This window comes from Dermacentor andersoni, chromosome 7 (genome assembly GCF_023375885.2).
Source record: "Dermacentor andersoni chromosome 7, qqDerAnde1_hic_scaffold, whole genome shotgun sequence".
NCBI classification, from domain to species: Eukaryota; Metazoa; Arthropoda; class Arachnida; order Ixodida; family Ixodidae; genus Dermacentor; species Dermacentor andersoni.
The window spans coordinates 141572101-141593958 of record NC_092820.1 but is presented as its reverse complement, the minus strand read 5'-3'; the positions used below and the strand labels follow the sequence as shown (position 1 = coordinate 141593958).

The window sequence follows — 21858 nt, the reverse complement described above, 5'->3', positions numbered from 1 at the left end:
TATAGCCATGAGGAGAGGGGAACGAAAAAAAAGAGGGACACTGAATATGTGAATGCGCACGTGCGAGAACACTTAGGATAAAGGGAATCACGCTTAATCTAAATCTAAAACTTACCTAAAAACATGCTTTCATTCGTGTATACATTCAACGACGGAGTACTGACACAGTTGTCTCCTCTTTTCTTAATCTCGTTGGCCTCCAACAATTCACGCGCAACAGAATCTTTACTTTTATACATGATTGTCGTATCATGAAGCCTTGCTTTACGTACTTGTTCATCCTCATTCCCGCAGGCCTTGCAATGAAGCGGCAAGTTTGAACCATATCCATTTTTCAATGAAAGCTTATGCTCCCGCATGCGTTCATTAATACATCGGCCAGTTTGGCCGATATACTCTTTTCCACACTTCAGTGGTATGTGGTATACTACCCCTTCTTCACACTTAACAAAAGGGTTTGTATGTTTAATAGAACACCCTACTTTTTTAGAGTCATCCGGACCAATCAGGCGGCACAAAGTAGCAAGTTTTCGCGGCGCGGAAAGAAACACAGGAATATTGTATTTCACGGCGACGTGTTTCAGATTATGCGCCACTTTATGAAAATATGGTATCACCACCGCTTCTGCTTTCTTTTCGACTGTTTGACCTTCTTCGCTTCTTTTTCTTTCTTTTTTCAGTGTTTTCAATAACGCCTCCGAAACTGCGCTTAAAACCAAGCAAGGAAAGCCAGCCTTCCTCAACTTCAAGATCTGGTCGTCAAAGCTTGCTTGTGCCTTATGACAGCACGATTTTTTCAGCGCGGATTCGAGGCACATAGTGGCAATTGCTCGTTTAACAGTCTTGGAGTGTATAGACTCATACGGCAACAACTCAGTCACTATTGGCGCTTCACCTATCGAAAGCTATGCACCAACTAGCCCCACAACGTGTTTTACTTCGGCACTTGGGAATGATTATAGTTTACCTGCGCGTCACCGACCTAAATCGATTTGCACAGTCAATTTGTAAACGTTTCTTTAGTAGAAATATTGCAGACAACTCTGCCTTGTTATAGACTTGCGTTTCGGTTTTATAGACGCACCTACGCACACGTGCGTCGGTGCATTAATGAACGCAGTAATGATAGCTGCTTGCGAACTTACTTTCCTTTATTTAGTGAAATGCTGCAACGCATGTTTCACCGTGACTATCGTTAGGTAAGTCAACGAGCCATTCAACTAATCATAAGTGCGCTTATGAATGGGCAATCGTAGCTTCGTGGTAATTAAAGAACTCAACTGCCCTTAGACGTACAAGGCCGTTAAATTCTTGGAGAGAAATCTCGAAATATCAGCGCACACAGAAACTTTCTTAAGACAGATACCGTTAGCATTCTAGTATTTTGAGCAGCTTGAGTTCTGCATGAAGGCCAGCAAATTTCAACACTGATTCGTTAATATTGGTCTAAAACGCCGTACCGGCAATTTTTAACCAAGCAACTGAAAAAATAAAAGTTTTACTTTCTTGCATTCTAATGGCGTAAATTTTCGTGCAGAAGTATTTGTTACTGCTCGTCTATGTCAGTGACCTATACTGGTGAATGACTGACTGACTTGACGGCGGTCTGACCTGACTTGTCGTGGCCTAGCCCGCTTCTGGGCTGCATTGGCTATCAAATTCCGCATTGCTTTTTTTGTATTTGCCATCTTGCCTTCTCTGATTGGCTCACAGGGCTGTTACGCCCTCTCTGGTTGGTTCAAATCGCCGACCAAATCTCACCCTTATAAGCAGTGTGAGATTAACAGGCTAGAAGCAATTCAGAAAAAAAGCTGTAATATTTATACGTCACCGTTACGATCGTGACTTCTCACCCTCTTCTGCACTTCGTTCCTTGAGTTTAACTTCGCCCTATTCACATCGCCGCATAGCATTGTTAGATTTCTTGCACAGCATCGTCATTTCTTCCGTTAGACTTTCAAAAAAACACCTATACTAACCTCGCGCCGGAGTCGTCGACGAGGCGACATCACAACTTGAGCTTGATGCCCTATTTTGCACGCACTAATATGTTTAAATTCAGCTTTTTCCCTCGTTCCATTTAAGACTGGAATTCCTTACCCGGGTCTATTCGCTCATGCCCACCCCGAAGTTTCGCATCTGCTATCCAAGATGAATGGTCCTATCACATCACCCTCATCGTTGTGTCGTATTTCTCTCTGTATGATTTTCCTCTGTTAACCCAATCCTACTATGGTGCTTATTGTGCTGCAGTATGTACAAGTAAATAAATAAATAAATAAATGAATAAATAAATAAATTTGACTGTGTTTAAAAATAGCGTATATAGCTGACCCGAAACTATACCTGACCCTGACTTGACTTGACCTGATCGGAACTGACTTGACTCACGTTGTCGGCAGCGTCGTCGTCTTCTCGAAGAACCATCTGGTCCCGGCTAGAAGATTTTGGGGCCCGATCGGCGACACCCAGTGCTCAAGACCACGTCCGTCCACCTTCCTGTCGACGTCTCTCGAAGGCGTCAGCGTAGCGTGGGCGCTGTTGGAGGGGCTCTCGGGTCGCGGAATGTCCCGCAGCTCCGGGTTCTGCCTCGTTATCGTCGACGTAGAAGGAGATGTCGAGGCGGGCTTCTTGTCCGTCTTCGACTGGACGGAATTGGGGGGGGGGGGGGGGGGGGGGGGCGTAGGATGGCGCATTGGTTAGGTCACTGGCAGTTAGTCGCAGTGTATACGCAGTTCAACAGCAGGTAAATGGAATCGCAAAGTTCAAGCAAAATTTGAATTGTCTGCGATGCCTCTTATGTAACTTTATAAGCATCTTATCGTTTAAGTGTAGTAAGTATCTTATAATTTTGTTACAACCTTTATAAGTGCCTTTTTACAACATCTGTAACGCCGCATGCGTGCAAACTCGTCACAATGTGGTTCATTGGTTATGACGTTCTGCTGCTGGGTATGAAGCGTCGGGTTCGAATCCCGGACCCGGCGGCTGCATTCCGACGCGGGGCGAAATGCAAAAAAATGTTCGTGCTCTTAGATTTAGGTGTACGTGCGTACGCTAAACAACCTGAGGCAGTCAAAAAATAAATAAAAAATTAATGCTCGTCCTCCACCTCGGCGTGCATAATAACCACCATCTGTGCCGTTTTGTGACGTTAAAGTCCGCAATTTATTTTGGTGGATGTGTCGTTCTCGCTGCATGTGGCTTTATAGGCTGTGTTTGTGGACAAGAAAGATTGACATGATGGTTTGCTCATTCGCGATTAGCCGCAGCAGGCGAAGAAACGCTGTTGATAAATATTTAAGGTGGATTGGCGGGTATACACCGCTATAATGTCGAATGTGCCGGACTCTCCGCTGTCGGATTAAGGCTGTCGTTTAGTAAACTAGATAGTAAATATTTCCAGGGTTGTTAGGTCGTTAACGGTTATCCGCAGTAGTTAAACGAACGCAAAAAGTTAAATATTAGGTTAAGGGCAGATTCGCAGATTGCACCTGTACAACGAAGAACAGGCCAGAATCTCTGCTACCGGTCTTAGCGGGACGTCTGGTTAAGTAGACACCAAAGGCTGCCACACTGGTTAGGGTGTTCGTAAAGTTAGCCGTAGTAGTTATAGAAACGCAAAGAAATGACACCCATGACGTCACAGTGACGTCGTGGACGCTGCCGGATTGCCGGGAAATGCGAGAATGGGTAATTAACTGCCTTTATTATCCCCGCGTTTACTCTTGTATTTTTCTACTCTTAAGCCTAAAGCAGGTCGTTGCCTTGCTGTGTTTATTAGACTGGTGATTGTAGTAGTGTTGATGATGACGAAGATGGTAGAGGCGCTGAAGACACGTTTGCATTTAAATGACCGATTCGCTGCTCGTTGTGACAGCGCAGCCTTGATGTGAGAGTGTTAATAGGTGCATTCTGATGCAGTTGCCATAATGAGTACGCGCGGTTCTGTTACGTTGATCTCGCAGGAATAGCCTCGACGGGAACAAACTAATCCGGAACAAATTTCTTTTAAGGAAGAAGCATAAACTACATCACCACATTTGAAGTAGTAGCTTAGCGCGAATAAAACCACGGACACAAGATAGACGGACAAGGACAAGCGCTTGTCCTTGTCCGTCTTTCTTGTGTCCGTGGTTTTATTTGCGCTAAGCTACTACTTCAAATACGGACGACCAACTAGCCCAACAGTGAACTCTTCAAAAAATAGCGCTTGTCCTTGTCCGTCTTTCTTGTGTCCGTGGTTTTATTCGCGCTAAGCTACTACTTCAAATATGGACGACCAACTAGCCCAACAGTCAACTCTTCAAAAAATAACGCTTGTCCTTGTCCGTCTTTCTTGTGTCCGTGGTTTTATTCGCGCTAAGCTACTACTTCAAGTATGGACGACCAACTAGCCCAACAGTCAACTCTTCAAAAAATAACGCTTGTCCTTGTCCGTCTTTCTTGTGTCCGTGGTTTTATTCGCGCTAAGCTACTACTTCAAGTATGGACGACCAACTAGCCCAACAGTCAACTCTTCAAAAAATAACGCTTGTCCTTGTCCGTCTTTCTTGTGTCCGTGGTTTTATTCGCGCTAAGCTACTACTTCAAGTATGGACGACCAACTAGCCCAACAGTCAACTCTTCAAAAAATAACGCTTGTCCTTGTCCGTCTTTCTTGTGTCCGTGGTTTTATTCGCGCTAAGCTACTACAAGTATGGACGACCAACTAGCCCAACAGTCAACTCTTCAAAAAATAACGCTTGTCCTTGTCCGTCTTTCTTGTGTCCGTGGTTTTATTCGCGCTAAGCTACTACTTCAAGTATGGACGACCAACTAGCCCAACAGTCAACTCTTCAAAAAATAACGCTTGTCCTTGTCCGTCTTTCTTGTGTCCGTGGTTTTATTCGCGCTAAGCTACTACTTCAAGTATGGACGACCAACTAGCCCAACAGTCAACTCTTCAAAAAATAACGCTTGTCCTTGTCCGTCTTTCTTGTGTCCGTGGTTTTATTCGCGCTAAGCTACTACTTCAAGTATGGACGACCAACTAGCCCAACAGTCAACTCTTCAAAAAATAACGCTTGTCCTTGTCCGTCTTTCTTGTGTCCGTGGTTTTATTCGCGCTAAGCTACTACTTCAAGTATGGACGACCAACTAGCCCAACAGTCAACTCTTCAAAAAATAACGCTTGTCCTTGTCCGTCTTTCTTGTGTCCGTGGTTTTATTCGCGCTAAGCTACTACTTCAAGTATGGACGACCAACTAGCCCAACAGTCAACTCTTCAAAAAATAACGCTTGTCCTTGTCCGTCTTTCTTGTGTCCGTGGTTTTATTCGCGCTAAGCTACTACTTCAAGTATGGACGACCAACTAGCCCAACAGTCAACTCTTCAAAAAATAACGCTTGTCCTTGTCCGTCTTTCTTGTGTCCGTGGTTTTATTCGCGCTAAGCTACTACTTCAAGTATGGACGACCAACTAGCCCAACAGTCAACTCTTCAAAAAATAACGCTTGTCCTTGTCCGTCTTTCTTGTGTCCGTGGTTTTATTCGCGCTAAGCTACTACTTCAAATATGGACGACCAACTAGCCCAACAGTCAACTCTTCAAAAAATAGCGCTTGTCCTTGTCCGTCTTTCTTGTGTCCGTGGTTTTATTCGCGCTAACCTACTACTCCAAATATGGACAACCAACTAGCCCAACAGTCAACTCTCCAAGAAATAGCGCTTGTCCTTGTCAGTCTTTCTTGTGTCCGTGGTTTTATTCGCGCTAAGCTACTACTTCAAATATGGACGACCAACTAGCCCAACAGTCAACCCTTCAAAAAATAGCGCTTGTCCTTGTCCGTCTTTCTTGTGTCCGTGGTTTTATTCGCGCTAAGCTACTACTTCAAATATGGACGACCAACTAGCCCAACAGTCAGCTCTTCTACGTCACCACACGTGGTCGTATGCTCACCTTGGTCCCCAGCAGTCGTTGCCAATCGAGTCTGACGCGGCCAACGCCGGCGGAGCTGTTTAGCCTCCACGGTAATAAAGCCTGCTTGGCAGTCGTCGCGTAAGGCCGAAGCAGCCTATCCGCGAGGTAGTTGAACTGACCGGGCCTTATCGTTGCATACAGTCTGCTCGATGTCTGCGAATCAAGATAAGCAGTGACCCCCGTCTTGCTGCAAAGTTGCAGGCCAAAATGAAGCGCGCACTCGCCTAAGGTTGAAAAAGTTGACAGTCGCTTTAGTATGCGCTTGAGAGGACGAAGGCGATAGCCTGCGCGCTCACAAGGCATTAAATTATTCGACTTTCTCATTCGAATGCGTTGTTACTTACTATTACTACTTTTTCCCACCAGTGGTCGTGGGTTCGAGTGACTTAATTAACGTCGTCCTAATTAAGTCCAAATGTCGAGAGTTCGACCCCCACCAAATGCCGTGGGTTCCGAATGCCTTAATTAACACTGTATTAATTACCTGCATCTTAACTTCGCTCTAATTTACATCAAAAATCGCGGGTCCCAGTGTAATAGCACTCCCCCCCCCCCCCCTCAAAAAAAATAAGAATTATTGTGCTCCATGACGTCACAATGACGTTCTGACAGTGGGGTTTAGGCGCGAAATCACAAAGGTTGAATCTTTTACCTGAATTTCCTACTTTGACAGTTAACTAAACTCGTCTTCCTCTTAAGTGACCTTTTAATTTCGAATTCTCGTTTTTTGTGCGTTAAATGAAGGACCCTAACCTCAAAAATGCATTGAAAATATACTGGAAAGCCTCAGAGAGCCTTAAGTGGCTTGTTTCTGTTTTATTTTCCAGCAGTTGGTGGTCACGCGGGAGCGAAATGTTGCCATGTTTCGTCCCTCGCCCTGTTTCGTTCGGTTGGGTCGTCTATCATTATGAGTGCTACATCGGGCCGTGGAACGAGCAGCGGCACTGAACACGACCTAGCGAGCCGGGGGGAGTCTCAAATCGCCACGATATTCTGCGCCCACGTGACACCTTCTGCGTCACGAAGTCGTGACAGATGTAACTCCCTCAAAATAAAGCAGAAACTGGCCGTAGCAAGGCCATTACAGTAAATTATTTAAGGCGTTCTGAGGCATGACAGAATTTTTTTGCCTATGGTTTCGTAATCAGTGGCCCTCATCTAAGAGGAAGCTTTGGCGCGTGGCCAACTCCGATGTCTCTAGCCAAGTGCATCTGAACGCAGAAATGCTTTTACATGATGATCGCTCGACCGATTTGAGTGAAATTTGCTGAATTTGAGAGAGAGAAAAAAATTTGGCAGTGGCTTAGCTCGGCCATGCCAGGATATACGTAGCGAAAGCTAAGGCATAGCTTGTTTAGCCTTGGTTAATCTTGTTTGCAAGTCCAGGTTAGTCTTGTTGTCTAGCTATGTTGCGACGTTTAGCCAGTCGATCGACACGCTGTTCGTCTGTTTCGTGGGTGATTCGCTTCCTCTTCATCTCGTTCCGATGTCGATTCCAGGCCTCCTCCGGCTTATCAGAATTGTCGCCGTCCATACTGCCGCCTCAACTGTGGTTGCGGCGCACGCGAGCTCTCCTTTTCAATGCTCCGACATGTTATTAGGCATGCGACACAGCTGGCGAAGTGAGCGGAGGCGAGCGCAACGACGAGGAACGTGGTGTGACGTCATACCAAACGGCGGCGGAAAGGCGCGGCGCTGCGCAGCGGCGGAACACCTGTCGCTCGGTGCTACTAGTGGCGCGTGCGCAGTAGTGACTAGGGAGCGAGCGAGAGAGAAATATCCGCGGCGATGCGCGCGCTGTGACGTCATGTGCCTCCTCGGAGCACCGCCATGGCGAAATCGCAAGTTCGCGGCCAGTTAAAGGTTTCGTTTTAAAATGTTAATTTTAGTGACTCTAGGACGTCAAATTGCCGAGGAGAACGATTTCTCAGTTCCCCAGTGTTCATATAGGAGCAGCCGAGCTAAAGCTTCCTCTTACCGCAAATAACGAGGACTCGGGAACTATGGTGCCTCGGCAACACCTTTTAGCTGCTACCCGACATGCGCACCCCGTGTAGCTGCGGCGTCTGCGTCGCGTTCTGCGTAGAGGAGAACCGGTGCACAGCCACGGGCAACACGATGGCGATGAACGCGAGCCCGAGCAGCGGCAGTCCGCAGATGCGGTTCAGCGGCGCGCAGCGCTCGCCGCACATCAAGTCGTCCATGTCGGGCTCGAGCGGCTCCGCGAGGTGGCGCGCCGCTCTCTCGTAGCCGCCACCGCTGCCACCATGTTGTTCGGCGCGGCCGCCGTCCCGACCCCGGTGCCCCTGGTCCGCGGAGAGCACGTCCTCCAGCAGCACCATGTAGTAGTGCTCCTGCTGATGAAGCGGAAGGAACGGTGCGCGCTTAGCCATCAAACAGACGAACGGAATATTCGGCTATTCGTCCGCCGTGGTCGCCTAGTGGTATGTGGCGTTACGCAGCTTAATTGAGGACGCGCTAAGTAAGTGGTCGGCGGGATCGAATCATGGCTCCGGCGGCCGCATTTCGATGTCGGCGAAATGAGAGAAACGCCCGTGTATACCGTCCGTTAGGTGCGTAAAAAATTTGAAACCGGAGTGGTGCCCCGCTTACAGTGTGCCTCGTTATCCGGGTGGCGCTTTTGGCGTTGCACGTAATACACGACAATCGAATTGATTCAGCTCAGCTTTCATTTTTAGGTGCCTTTCGCCTCTCTTTCTATCATTATCTTATTAGAAGGCGCACTTCACTTTGGGGCTGTAATTGTCTGGCACAAAAACAAAACAAAGACTTGGGCCAATCCCGAAGGCAGTGCAATCTACCACGGCGTCTCAAAGCGCTATAGACGAGAAAACCATGGCCAGGCGGCGCTACTGCGCCTCCTGACAGCGCCCCCAATGTGGAAACGTGATGCAGCGCGGTCGTGCCGTGGCGCGGTCTCCGCTTTGTTTACACCGGTTCGCTCGCGCGTTTCTTCGCTGCTCGTTCTCACGGCGCTCAGTTTTCGACGGCGGCAGATCGCCTGCTTGCGCAACAGCGACGCAGAGATTGCAATGCGGTTTCAAGAAGGCTGCCGACGCGGACAGATTTTTTCGTGGCGGCAACCTCACGAAAGGGGAGCGTCTGCTTCCGCACGTGTACGGCGTTCAACAAATCGTGGACGGTGATGTGACAGTGAAAGCCAAGGGCGTGTCACAGGTGTCCAGGATCGTATACGACGTCGATTTAGAGGTATACACCAAGTTCAGAAGTTTAGCCACTTTATTTCTATATGATGCAGGCACAAAGCGGTCATGCATACTTGCAGAGATGTGGAGGGACGGTGACGATTGCCGTTAGTTTCCTCGGTAGCTGAGTGCGCGCACACGGCTGCTCTCATTTAGTGCTTCCGCCTTTTGCTGCTAAATTTCTTGGCTGGAGCATTAGTAAATTACACGTTTGTGTTCGTTCTGATTTGCGCGGAGCTGTCAGCGAACAACGGCAAGCGTTATCGATGTCTTCGCTTCGCAAAGCCTGCTTGTTTTTGTAAATTCGCATGCTTTTGGATGGCTCCCAGGGAGTGTCATCAGCACTGCGAGCACAGAAAGAACACATGTATTAGGCACAAATGAGCATGCAACGTTACTAACGAGAAAGACCATCTTCCCACCTTCAACAACGTGGCCTAGCCTAGCAAGCATTAGAGATACATGCCTCACCAAAGCAAATCTAGTGCCTCGCCGGGCGAACAGCTAAAGTAAGCTTGCACCGATGGCCGGCTACTACAGGAAACGAAGGTTTTTGGCAGGAAGAGTGAATCAGCAAGAATGTGCAAGGTGGTAATTACCTTAAAGCAAGCTTGGATATTGTGAACTTAGAAAGCATGGCCAAACAACAAACATAACGCGCACGTCTCGATCGGCTGCTTTCCGATCTGCCGCTTACCGACACACGCGACGACCGCGGCTTGCATTAAATGCTGTCTGCTATCAGACAAAACTAGCGCGCGTCCCCTTTCGTTACCTGCACAACTAGTAAATTAAGTTGCAGCGTTTTGAAAATGAAAATAATTCTCTAAAGCTCGTCCATGCCGATTGCGAGTGAAGGCACAGTAGAATCAAATAAATTCGGGGGTTTTAACTGCCAAAACCATGCAATACCACTAAATCATTATGAGGCACGCTGTAATGGTTAGTCTCAGGAATACTTATTACCTCCGGGGGTTCTTTAACGTGCACGAAAATCTTGACTCGGCGCACTACAATTATCCATGCTTGTCGTCTGACCTTCTCGTACCACTTCCCAGGAAATCTGTATAATTTCACGGGCGGCGTTCGACCTTTCGTGTTTTCGAGGCTGTTATGGCAATCAACAATACAGCAGTATTGCGTGCCACCTTTCCTGGCTGATGAGGTCGCACTCGCCATCGCAAAAACAACGCACCCGAGCCAGCACGAGCGCTCCCGCCGAACAGATCACGGGCGCGCGCTCGCGCAGCGACGACCCTCGAAACTTCCATCGGTCCGCTAGGGGAGCATTCGGCGCTGGTGCCGCGCGGGCAAACTTTAGGTTGCCTCGTCTATAGCTGCCACGAGGGAAGAATGCGACGAACTGGCACGAGACGAACACGCCGTACGTTTCGAACAGCGACTTTGGCCCGAGACAAACGTGCGTGCGATCGTGGCCCCATGGTTAGAGCACAGGTCCGCTGCGCTGGAAGGCAAAGGTTTGATCCCACCATCGGTCACGTGTATCTTTATTATAGCAGTGTAGGTGGACTTCACCCATTTTTAGACGTAACTGACAGAAAATTCGAGGTGTCTTGACCGAGCGCGCTCACAGTCTGCCCGAAATCACAAGTAATTGTAAGAGATACAAAGCATAAACACGTCGCTTTGATCACTAAGAGTGTTCACAAGAGTGATCACTCTTAGTTAATAAGAGTGATCAAAGCGCGCGCAACTGTAGTGAGCTCGCAATCTAAGTATGCCATCGCGTACTTACATTGCAGAGTTTAGGAGTGCCAAGTGCTGGCGTAGACTTTTTTAGTGCTGATACGCTTCGCGATGCAAGAAATCCTTAACGTCGGTCCTCGAACTGAATCATCTCCGTTTTAAAGGCACAAGTGAGGTGCCTGCAGAAACTGTCGGCCTTGTTGGTCAGGTAACTCGCTTTTTATTATATTTTTTAAAACTTCCCAGTTATGACGTACAACGTGACGCGACGGCTTTGCGTCAGTTCTCGAGAACTGACGCGAAAGTGACGCGCAGCTGTCACAGCCGTCATTCTTGCCAGCCTATACGCTTTGCCTGCGCTATTCTGGAAAGCAGAGCGCTCCGCGAGAGCAGCGTCGATCGGCCACTTTAGCGCGCAAAGTCGGTGACTACGAGTACAGAACCCGAACAGCTGTGCTATAACGATGTCGGCACTGTTTGGTGCTGTCTCAACGAAGACACTGTCGACCCTTCTTCCACTGATGGACAACGTTCCAGTTATCCGCTTGCCGACCACATCTTGGTCATTGGCATAAGCATATGGCAGGGGTCTTCATGGCTTCGATAAGACCAGTCGGGCAATGCCAGGATGCATTTGGTTATGGTGGATCATAGTGTCGCAAGGTGTCGCCAGCCGTGCTGTTCTGGAACGTGACCCGGCATAACGCATCCGCTTGCACATTTTAAGACAAAATACTTTAGAAAGGTTTGAACGCTACACTATAGTCCTACTATGAAATCAGTGGTTCGACAAGATCTCGCCTTGTCGGGAGGAGGCATGTTGAACGAATGAAATAGGCCATACGTCGACCAGGAAAGAACAAGTTGAAAGCTTTTAAGACGGGTTGGTTTCGTTTCGACGTTGAGCTTCTTTTTTTGGGTGGTTAGTCTTCCGTACGGAAGCTGGAACATCTTACGAGGCTGTGAACAAGGCTTAATTCTGTACAGAAATCGAAATGTCTTAAAAACTTTTAAGACGTATTGATTTCTTTTCGACGTTGCGCTTTTTAGGACGCTTAGGCTTCCGTACGGAAGCTGAAACGTCTTACGAGGCTGCGAACAAGGCTGAGTTCTATACGGAAACCGAAGTGTCTGAAAGGCTTTTAACGTATCGTTCTTGGTCCGCGTTTTCGTTATTTCATTCGGTCTTCTACTATACGTCAGGCTAGAAAATCTGGACGTGGTATGGCAATGGCCGAAACCTTCTCGCACCTGTGTGTGTTCTCTCTGCTGGCGTTTCTGCTGTTTCGGCTCTTCCGGAGTGTCGGCGGCTCTGCTTTGTGGCGGTTGTGTCGCGGAAGAAACTTCCGGCTTCCCGTCTGCGTCTGCGACAAGCGGCCCGGAAGCGACCTCCGGGACTGCGCTTGCCTCAATTTGGGCCACGGTCGTCTCGGTCGTCGCCGTGGTGTTCTCTGCGGCCTCGGCATTCAGCCTTCGGAGAAGTAGCGAAAAACAACTGTCAAACTATAGGTGTAAAAAAAAAATAATAAAAAATAAGGGGGGGGGGGGGCAGAGCGCAACTATAGTCCATCTCCAAGGTCGCTTGCAGCACTGCCGAATGCACGTGACGTGCACAGGTAAAATCCTTGCGCATCGGGGTATAGTTCCGTGCCTAAGTGTCTGATTGGAGGTGAAATTTAGAGAGTTTTGCTTGGTGCGTGACGCGTTACAGCGATAAGTGTGACATGTTAGGATGTTGAAGCACGCACTTTGCGTACCGCCAATCACTGTGGCGATGAACAGACGACGCTGCGCGGATGAACACATCTCGAGGGGCATTTGGCCTTCTTATTGGCTAAAGAGTCCTGCAGCTTCCGCGGTGCTGCAGACGACTTGAGAGGCGGGGTGTTGTAGGCAGAAGAAAAGATGGCAGTGTTCAAAACACAGCGATATGTTCTACTTGAAGCTCTTTGACGTGCACCTAATTCCCAGTATACACGAGCGCTTCTCGCATTCAGGCCCGTACCGAAGAATGATGACACGGCGGGCCTGGAAATCGAACTCGCCGCCTGGTGGCCAGCGGCAATGCATCGTAGCCACGAAGCTGCAGCGCAGTGATTTGGCGGGCGCGGTGCAAGATCACAGGCGCTATCTTCGCATGGGAGAAGCGTGCGCAGGGAAACGCGTGAGAGCGTAACGCACTATTTCAAGTGCACGAATGCGGTTTACAACGATTCGGGACCCTTTTTAACGCAGCGAATGTGTGCCGTACGGCGGTGCAAGACGTACGCGCGTGGGATGTAATTCGATGTAGGTCGTTCGCAGTGTACGCGTCGTTGGCATCCTACTTATTTTTACTTCGTGTGTAACGTGCGCACCGTAGGACTTACCCAGCGTACTTCGCACTTAGTGCAAGACGCATGCGCAGGATTACGAGCCACGCATGCAATGTACTTAGACATTATTAGGCCGTATCCACTGCAGTGGGTATGTAATGTACGTCGTTTGCAGTTTGATCGCACGCGATAACGGCTAACTCGGACCGCAAACCTTGTTTGGCTGCTTAAAATGACCTCGAAGGAGCGTCTGAGAAGGCTCGGCGAGTGGTCGATGAAACTTTCGCAAAACAAGTTGCGGCGGTCTGGAAAAGAGTGTGTTCGCGGTGGACACGCAACCTGCCGTGAACGGTAAGCACCGCGACAGCACCGAAACGAGAGTTTAGGAGCGATCCTCTCCTATCACCGCCGTGCACGTTTCGACGAAAATAGCTGCAGTATATCTCGCATGGCGCAAGGACAAGTCGCCCTCTTCCATCCCTGTCGGAAAAAAAAAAAAAAAGACCACTTCGATCGCACCACCCGACGCGGTGGCTTAGTGGCTATATATGGCGTTACACTGCTAAACGCGAGGTCGCCAGTTCGATTCCCGGCTTTGGGCGGCCGCCGCCTTTTGACTGTTTCGATACGCAAGAACGTTTGTGTGCTTATCACTGTACATTGATTTACAGCCTTGAGGGTGTTTTCTGTCTATAATTCACACTCTTACACCCTCTTGCACGCTTATGGGTGTAAGGGTTCGAGTTACAGGCAGAAAGCTCTATTAAGGATGCGAATCGGTAAGGGGTATGAGGGTGCGAGTTATTCAACGATTTACACCCATAAAAGATGCAAATTGTTGCACCCGTTAAGGGTGCAAGAACCTGGACTCTGCATCGGTTTAAAACGTAGAGTGTAAAGAATGTAATTTACGCCCTTCAAGTATGTAAACCGATTTGCACCCTTGAAGGACGTAACTATTTATCAGAAAGTGGAACCTACTTACACCTAAGGGTGTAAATCGGTTCACAACGTAGGGTTGGGTGCACGTTTAAGAACTACAGGTGGTCGAAGTTAATCTGGAGCCCCGGCACTATACCGCATCCCTCGAAGCCCGCTGTGCAGTTCCGGGAGCGTTAATCACAGAGGAGTCGGCCATTACTTTAACCAGAAATTAAAGATGTTTAACTGAGTGATTCGGATAATTACAATAGAAATCATTTAATTAGTTGACTTTCGGCTCATACTGCAATTCACCAGTTGTAGCCGGATGGGCCTGCGTATTCTATAGGGACGAAGACGGCGCCACTCGATGCCCTTTTCTGCTTTCATCGCGAGCCGCGGTCTTTCGCTAATGACGTCACTGGGCTCCGCCAGCGAGCGTGAAGCTCACCCAAGCGCGTCGCGAAGCCTTTCCGCTTTCCAGTCACGTTGGATCGCCGCTCCGTAAGATCTCATTTTTCTTTTTCTTTTTTTCGTTCTCCTGTAGTTGCGGAGAGAGCGGGAACTCTCTGGCTCTTATCACGCCAGCCTCGCCACGGTAACAATGAAGGCCATAGGGAGAACGTGGATAGACTTCACCGGCGTGCTTCCAACGCGTACGCTGTGCCTTCTACGCGCGTTCTTCGGGAGTTGGCGCAACAAAGCTCGAGAGCGGCGGGATTTATCGCCCCGGGTTGTGGAGCGTCTACAGGCGTATACGTAATTACCTTGTTTTTATTGTTTTATCACTCGAATGTTATTGTGTGGATATACATATCTGTCTGTCACTCACTCACTCACTCACTCACTCACTCACTCACTCACTCACTCACTCACTCACTCACTCACTCACTCACTCACTCACTCACTCACTCACTCACTCACTCACTCACTCACTCACTCACTCACTCACTCACTCACTCACTCACTCACTCACTCACTCACTCACTCACTCACTCACTCACTCACTCACTCACTCTAAATCTCATCTCATCTCTGCGCACGATAGATTAGTGCACTACATCTGTCGCGGTGGCCCACTGGCTATGACGTCGCGTTGCCTGAGCACGAGGTCGAGGGTTCGATCCCCGGACGCGGCGACCGCGTTTCGCAGCGGAGGAGGGGCGCACAACGCTGTGTATGCCGTGTGTACCGTGTATACCGTTTACCGATTGGGTACACGTTAAACAGTTCCGGGTGGTGAAAGTTAATCGGGAGTCTTCCGCTATGCGGCGTGCGTCACGCAAACCCACGGTGCCGCAGGCTTTTTCGGCTCGTCAAACGCCACAATTTCATTTATTTTACCCAGCTCGGTTCACGCTTCGGGTTCACACTGGTGTAGAACGCAGTTCGTTATATTTACACCGGATGATCAAAGCGCTCCAAAGCGTTAATTTGGCGCTCGGAAATGTCTGCTTTTCGGCTTAGCGATATTTAAAAAACGAGCTCTCTTAAACTGCGCCAACTGTTCGCCGTGTCGAGTTTAAACTAACCTGCCACGTCAAACTTCACGAGATAACGATTTTATTTCTGGCCCACTGCTACTGGTTGCGACTACTCTAATGCTTTCCACATCAAAGAGAGAGAGAGAAAATGATAAATGAAAGGTAGGGAGGTTAACCAGGACTGAGCCCGGTTGGCTACCCTACACTGGGGAGAGGGAAAGGGGGACGGAAAGATTAAAAGAAAAGAGAAAGTCAACTGGAGATATCAGTCGGTCACTCAGTCCGGATCACAGACGTTGACTCAATCCGGTCGCTTTCAAATATCGCAGCAGCGCTTTTGTGGCCTTTTGTAGCTGTGATATGCGAGGCCATGATCCCAAGATCTTGTTCAAGGTGAACGGCTTTCCATCTAGCTGATTGAGAGCTGTGCAGAGGTCTTGCCTTTCATTTTCATAAGATGGGCAGTAGCACAGTAGGTGTTCTATGGTTTCCTCGACACCGCAGGCATTGCACTCGGCGCTATCAGCCATTCCAATCAGAAATGCATAAGCATTTGTGAATGCGACGCCCAAACGTAAGCGGCACAGCACTGTTTCCTCATTTCGCGGAAGACCTGGTAACAGCCGCAGTTGCATGTAGGGATCGAGGGAAAGCAAGCGATGGTGAGTGAATTCAGATGTGCGCCACGTCTCCAATGTCAAAGAGTGCGCTAGCTTGCCTAAGTGTTGGGCTGCGTCGGTCCGCGATAAAGGTATTGAAACAAGGGTTGCTCCCTCGTGAGCTTTTCTAGCAGCTTCGTCAGCGAGGTCGTTGCCGGAGATACCGCAATGACCAGGCAGCCACTGAAATACGACGTCGTGTCCTTTCGCGATCATGTGATGGTGCATTTCTCGTATCTCCGACACGAGTTGTTCACATGACCCGCGACGAAGAGATGCCAGAAGACATTGTAAGGCCGCCTTCGAATCGCAGAATATAGCCCACCGATTAGCGGGTTGGTTATTAATATAATCAACGGCACCTCGGAGGGCAACAAGCTCCGAACTAGTCGATGTTGTCAAGTGAGAGACCTTGTATTGGATGCTTAGTGAACGGGATGGTATAACCACTGCGCTGGTGGAGCTGGTCTGAGTGGAAGAGCCATCCGTATATATATGTACTCGATTAAAGTAGAAAGTGTGCAAACAATCCAGAGCTGCTTGCTTCAAGGCCAAGGTAGGCAGGTCGGTCTTTTTTCTTATCCCTGGAATCGTAAGACGCACTTGAGGTTGTTTTAAACACCACAAAGCTGAGGTTGAACGTGCAGAGGGTGTGAAACCCGATGGTAAGGAGGCACGATGGATGTTGACCTTGTTGGAGAAGGACGCCTGTGGTCGTCGTTCTGGCAGGCACGCAAGAAGGCTTGACTGCATCCGTGAAACATGACGAACATGGGTTCTAAGCGTTTCGGTGCTAATATAAGTTGTGATCGGATGGTCTTGAGCGATTATAATGGTTCCAGCTGTCGAGGCGCTGCGCGGAAGGCCTAAGCAAACACGTAGTGCCTGTGCCTGCACGCTCTGAAGTGCTCGAAGATTTGACTTGCAGGTTTTAGCAAGCACGGGGGAGCTATAGCGTAGGAATCCGATGAACAGTGCTCGATATAACTGTAGCATGGAGCCCACTGACGATCCCCGTGTTTTGCCGGCGATGAACTTGAAGACGTGAACAATAGATGTGAGCTGCTTCTTTAAGTGGGCAACATGAGGGCTCCAAGTGAGGTCCCGGTCTACAATGACGCCCAAAAACCGGTGATTTCTCTTGTAGGAGATAGGCTGACCATTGATGCATACTGGATAAGGAGTCATCGTTTTTCGCGTAAAAGCGACTAATGCACATTTTTCTGTTGAGATGGTAAGGCCTTGTGTGTGAAGGTAGTCAGATGCCTGTGTTGCTGCTTTCTGTAGCCGTGCGCGAACCTGCAGGCGAGTGACCGCTGATGTCCAGATGCAGATGTCGTCGGCGTAGATTGAAACACTCACTGTTTCCGGTAGGGATTCGGCCAGCCCAAGAAGCGCGAGGTTGAAAAGAATAGGGCTTAGAACACCGCCCTGGGGAACGCCTCGGCATGTGTAGTGGTCGGTAGTCGGACCATCTTCCGTTCGTACGAACAAGGACCTTTGTGTCAAGTAGTTACTGACCTATCGATATACTCGCCCTCCTAGTTCAATTGTCAGAAGTGCGTCTAGAATGGTTTGATGGGAAACGTTGTCGTAAGCGCCTTTCACGTCAAGAAAGAGCGCTACTGATAATCGCTTCCGAGATTTTTGTTGCTCCACAGATGATACGAGATCGATGACACTGTCAATCGATGAACGACCGCGTCGAAATCCCGCCATAGAGTCAGGGTAAATTTTATGATGTTCAAGGTACCATTCGAGACGCATGAGGATCATACGTTCCATAAGCTTCCCGACGCAGCTGGCAAGAGCTATAGGCCGATAGGATGCCAATTCGAGCGGGGACTTTCCTGCTTTTAGAAGCGGTACCAGGCGGCTGCGTTTCCATTCCTGTGGGACGACACCATCTTGCCATGAAGTATTAAAAAGGCTGAGGAGTTCTCTTCGTGCTTCTCTGCCTAGGTGGCGCAAAGCAGTATATGTTATGCCATCGGGTCCTGGTGAAGACGAACACCTACATAGCGCCATAGCAGCTTCTAACTCTTCCATAGAGAATGGAGCGTCCATACTTGCATCTCGTGGGTCGGGGATGTTGCCTAGAGCCATGTCAGGGACTAAAACTGTGCCGCCGGCGACGTTCGCACAAAATTCCTCTGCGACGTCTATCTCGCGGCGGTTTTGATAGAGAGCAAGGGCGTTGAATGGGTGTCGTTGCTGGGGACTTGAGCAAAGACGCCGTAGGGTACGCCACACACAGGACAATGGCTTGCGGGGGTCTAGTGAGTCGCAAAAAAATTTCCATCTTTGATCCGCTAGCTTATCCATTCGGCGTTTGATCTTCTTTTGCATGCGCCGAGCTTCTCTGAGGTCAAGAATTGACTTCGTGCGCCTGTACCTCCTTTCAGCTCGGCGACGTAGTGCACGAAGCCTTTCCAATTCAATGTCATTCTCTGTACGCTTTGATGGATGTGTGAAGCAGCGTGTGCAATCTTGCATAGCGTCAGCAATTATGTCTTCTAATCTGCGTGCAATATGTGTCTTGCATGTGTCTTCTACGCGATCTTGAAAGACTGACCAGTCGATTTGGCGAGAGACAACCGGTAATGCGGCGTCTAGTCCATCGATTCTCACATAGGTCGGTATATGATCACTGCCATGGGTTTCAACATCAGTGAACCACTGCACGCTCAAAGTCAGGCAACGTGACACCAAAGTCAAGTCAAGGCAGCTACTGTATGTAGTTCCTCGCAGAAATGTCGGGCTTCCGTCATTTAGAAGACACAGGTTGTGGCCTGATGCAAAGGATACTAGTGACCTGCCCCTCGAATTTATCCTGGAGCTTCCCCATATATGGTGGTGAGCGTTGAAGTCCCCTGTTATTATCCAAGGACCGGGAGTATCAGCCATAATATCTTCCAGTCGTTTTCTATCAAACTGACTTGTTGGGGAAAGGTAGACGCCAATAAGAGTAAAAGACAGCTTCTTCTTTTTCACAGTAACACAGACGTATTGGTTACCGTCGTGTGGCGCTACGTGTTGGGAAAAATACGTAAGGTCCTTGCGAATGTAAACCAGAACCTTACTACCACGGACACACGTGTTTGAAAGAAAAGATTCATATCCCGATAGTCTTATGCAGGCTGATAAGTTCGGTTCACAGATGACCAGTATAGGAAAATGGTTTGCAAATACGAACTGTCGGAAATCCGAAATACGAGACCTCAGGCCTCTCGCATTCCATTGGAATATGGAGGCACGTCTCACATCATCCCGGAACGATCTTTGTTGTTGTCGATGAGCCATGGTTCTGCTGTAGAAGTTCTCAAGCACTGGACTTCTGAAGGCTCGCCAGAACCGGACTGATGGCATCCAGCACTTGCAATGCACTTCGAGCTGTTGGTGTCTGTAGCTTGTCCAGTAGAACACGAATAGCACTCACCAGAGAGCTGATCATAACAACAATTTGTTGGTCTTGGTCCGCCAATTTATCAGGAACAGACGAAGTGTCCCCTACTGTAGAAGTATCATTTCGCTCAGTAGGGGCATGTAGCTTTGGGAGTGCAGGCCACGCGTCAGCAGCCGTGCTGTTCGATGTAGCCTTGTCCTTTGAGCTGACTGCGTTTGGCCTGGGCGGAAGAGTGGGTGGTAATATACGTGTGTGGCGTTCTGCAGAGGCTTTGGAGGCTCTTGATCGACGTCGGCGACGTGATCGTCGTCGCTTAATAGATGCTGCTGCTTCTCGGTGAGACGAGTGGTCTCTAACCATTTGGTTCAATATTTGCATTTCCTTTCGAATCAAAGGGCATTCCTTCGAAGATGCATCGTGAGGGCCGCTGCAGTTTGTGCACTTCAGCACACTGGCCTCGCACGTGTTTGTGGTGTGGGGCCCAGTGCAGCGAGAACAGACGGTAGTGTTATTGCACACACTACTCACATGGCCAAGCTTCTTGCAATTCCAGCACTGCAGCGGTTTTGGTATAAAGGGGCGAACTGCGTGTCGGAAGTGGCCCACTTTTACGTGCGATGGGAGGGATTCGCCCTTAAATACGATCTTCACACACCGTGACGTGCCGAGACGAAACGCGTTTGTGATGATGGTGTTTTCCGTAGCTGGCTTGATTAAGATTGACAGATCGGAGTCGACGATGGTCTCGTCAACATCGTAAATTACGCCAGTACGGACTTGTTTGCGGAGCGGAATATAAGGGCGGACTTTCATCCCGCCAAGTTCCGTGACCTTGCGCAAGGAATCCAACGCAGCCGTGTGTTCTACGTCAATAGCTAGCACGTTCTTACGGGTGTTCACCCTGATGTCTTTGATTTCGTTTGGAACCAGCTCCTCTAGATGAGAAGACACGGCTTGCCTGTTGAGGCGTCTCAGGTTGTCACTGGCGAGAACTGGCGGGAACAGGATGGTGAGCTCCTCGGTATCCCGCGAAGATCTCACGGTGGACTCACTCGAATTCGATGATGCGCTGAGAAATCTTCGCTTTGCTTTACGACTCCGCACCAGCTCGAAGGTGTCGTCGCAAGAATCTTCACCGCTGACATAGTGCTGCATGGTGTCGTCGCTGTCAGTGTCGCTCTCGGTGCCGTTGCGCTTCCTGGAGGCTGCCGCCGCGGGCACTGCCGAGCCCGGCGGACGCGCGTGAGGCTCCATCTCCATCGCAGTTAAGTAGGAAATAGCAGTCCACTAGCAAAGTCAAAGAAATTCACAAAATGAGTAGAGCTGGAAGAGCCGGCGTTCTGCCTGAAAGACACTTCGTCTTCTTCGTCCCTTTCCACATCAAAGATTCCGACAAAGCAGTAGGGCTCGCTTCTTTCGCTACTGCTGATATACTACGTAACTAAACTAAAACAACGCTAACGCCTCCGGGACTCTGTCGCAGTGAATTACGGCCTCTCCAATGTTACTTCTCGCTGTTGTTTGCCCGTCTAGTTACACGGAGCTATATGTAGTCTGAAAGTAAACTTTGCGAATTTCGCTGCGAGCTTTGCCTGCGATAAAATTAACGAACCGGAAGCATATTCCGCGCCGATTCTGTGGAACGCTTTCAGATAGATTGGCTTTCGGAGAATGCTGTTTACGCTCCATCTCAGCAGTTCCGCCCATGAGCTGTAGGTTGCATCAGCCAACCGGAAAAGCGAACCAGAAGGAGCTCTTCCCTTCATTTTCTGCCTCTGATAGCCTTTCGCGCGGCGCCTACTGAACGGAAAACTTTCACGGAAATCACTAGCGAGGATTGACTTACGACTTTAGTTGTTTTGGGATTAGGTTCTACAACAAAAAATGCGCATAAGAAATGAAGAAACAGCGTCACCTGGTGGAATGTAACGAGAAAGAGTACACGGACAAAGCGCTGTGTGGGTGTGCTCCTTCTTTCATAATGCGTGATAGCGCCGTTTGCTTTTTCTTTTTTAAGTCTCCACGGTCTTCACGGAAGAATTCATATTCCGTTTCATAAGTATCCATCAACGCTTCGAAAGGTACAGGTACCTCTCTCACGGTTCCCATGCTCCACAATATATATATATATATATATATATATATATATATATATATATATATATAGTGTGTCGCACAT

The 21858-nt window shown here is 48.9% G+C and overlaps 2 protein-coding genes across 2 annotated transcripts in view; one reads left to right on the top strand and one right to left on the bottom strand.

Moving 5' to 3' along the window:
- The window catches only part of LOC126533726 (uncharacterized), a 342383-nt gene that overhangs the window by 126725 nt on the left and 193800 nt on the right, over window positions 1-21858 (top strand). The gene's annotated exons all lie outside the window — the stretch shown is intronic.
- Window positions 1-21858, bottom strand: part of LOC129385578 (uncharacterized) — a 55678-nt gene that overhangs the window by 14302 nt on the left and 19518 nt on the right. Inside the window, exons 2-5 of the mRNA XM_055072293.2 lie at window positions 12146-12365; window positions 8009-8317; window positions 5940-6113; window positions 2392-2645 (exon numbers count right to left, since the gene is read on the bottom strand). Of these exons, the coding sequence (XP_054928268.2) occupies window positions 2392-2645; window positions 5940-6113; window positions 8009-8317; window positions 12146-12365 (957 nt within the window). The remainder of the gene's footprint in view (window positions 1-2391; window positions 2646-5939; window positions 6114-8008; window positions 8318-12145; window positions 12366-21858) is intronic.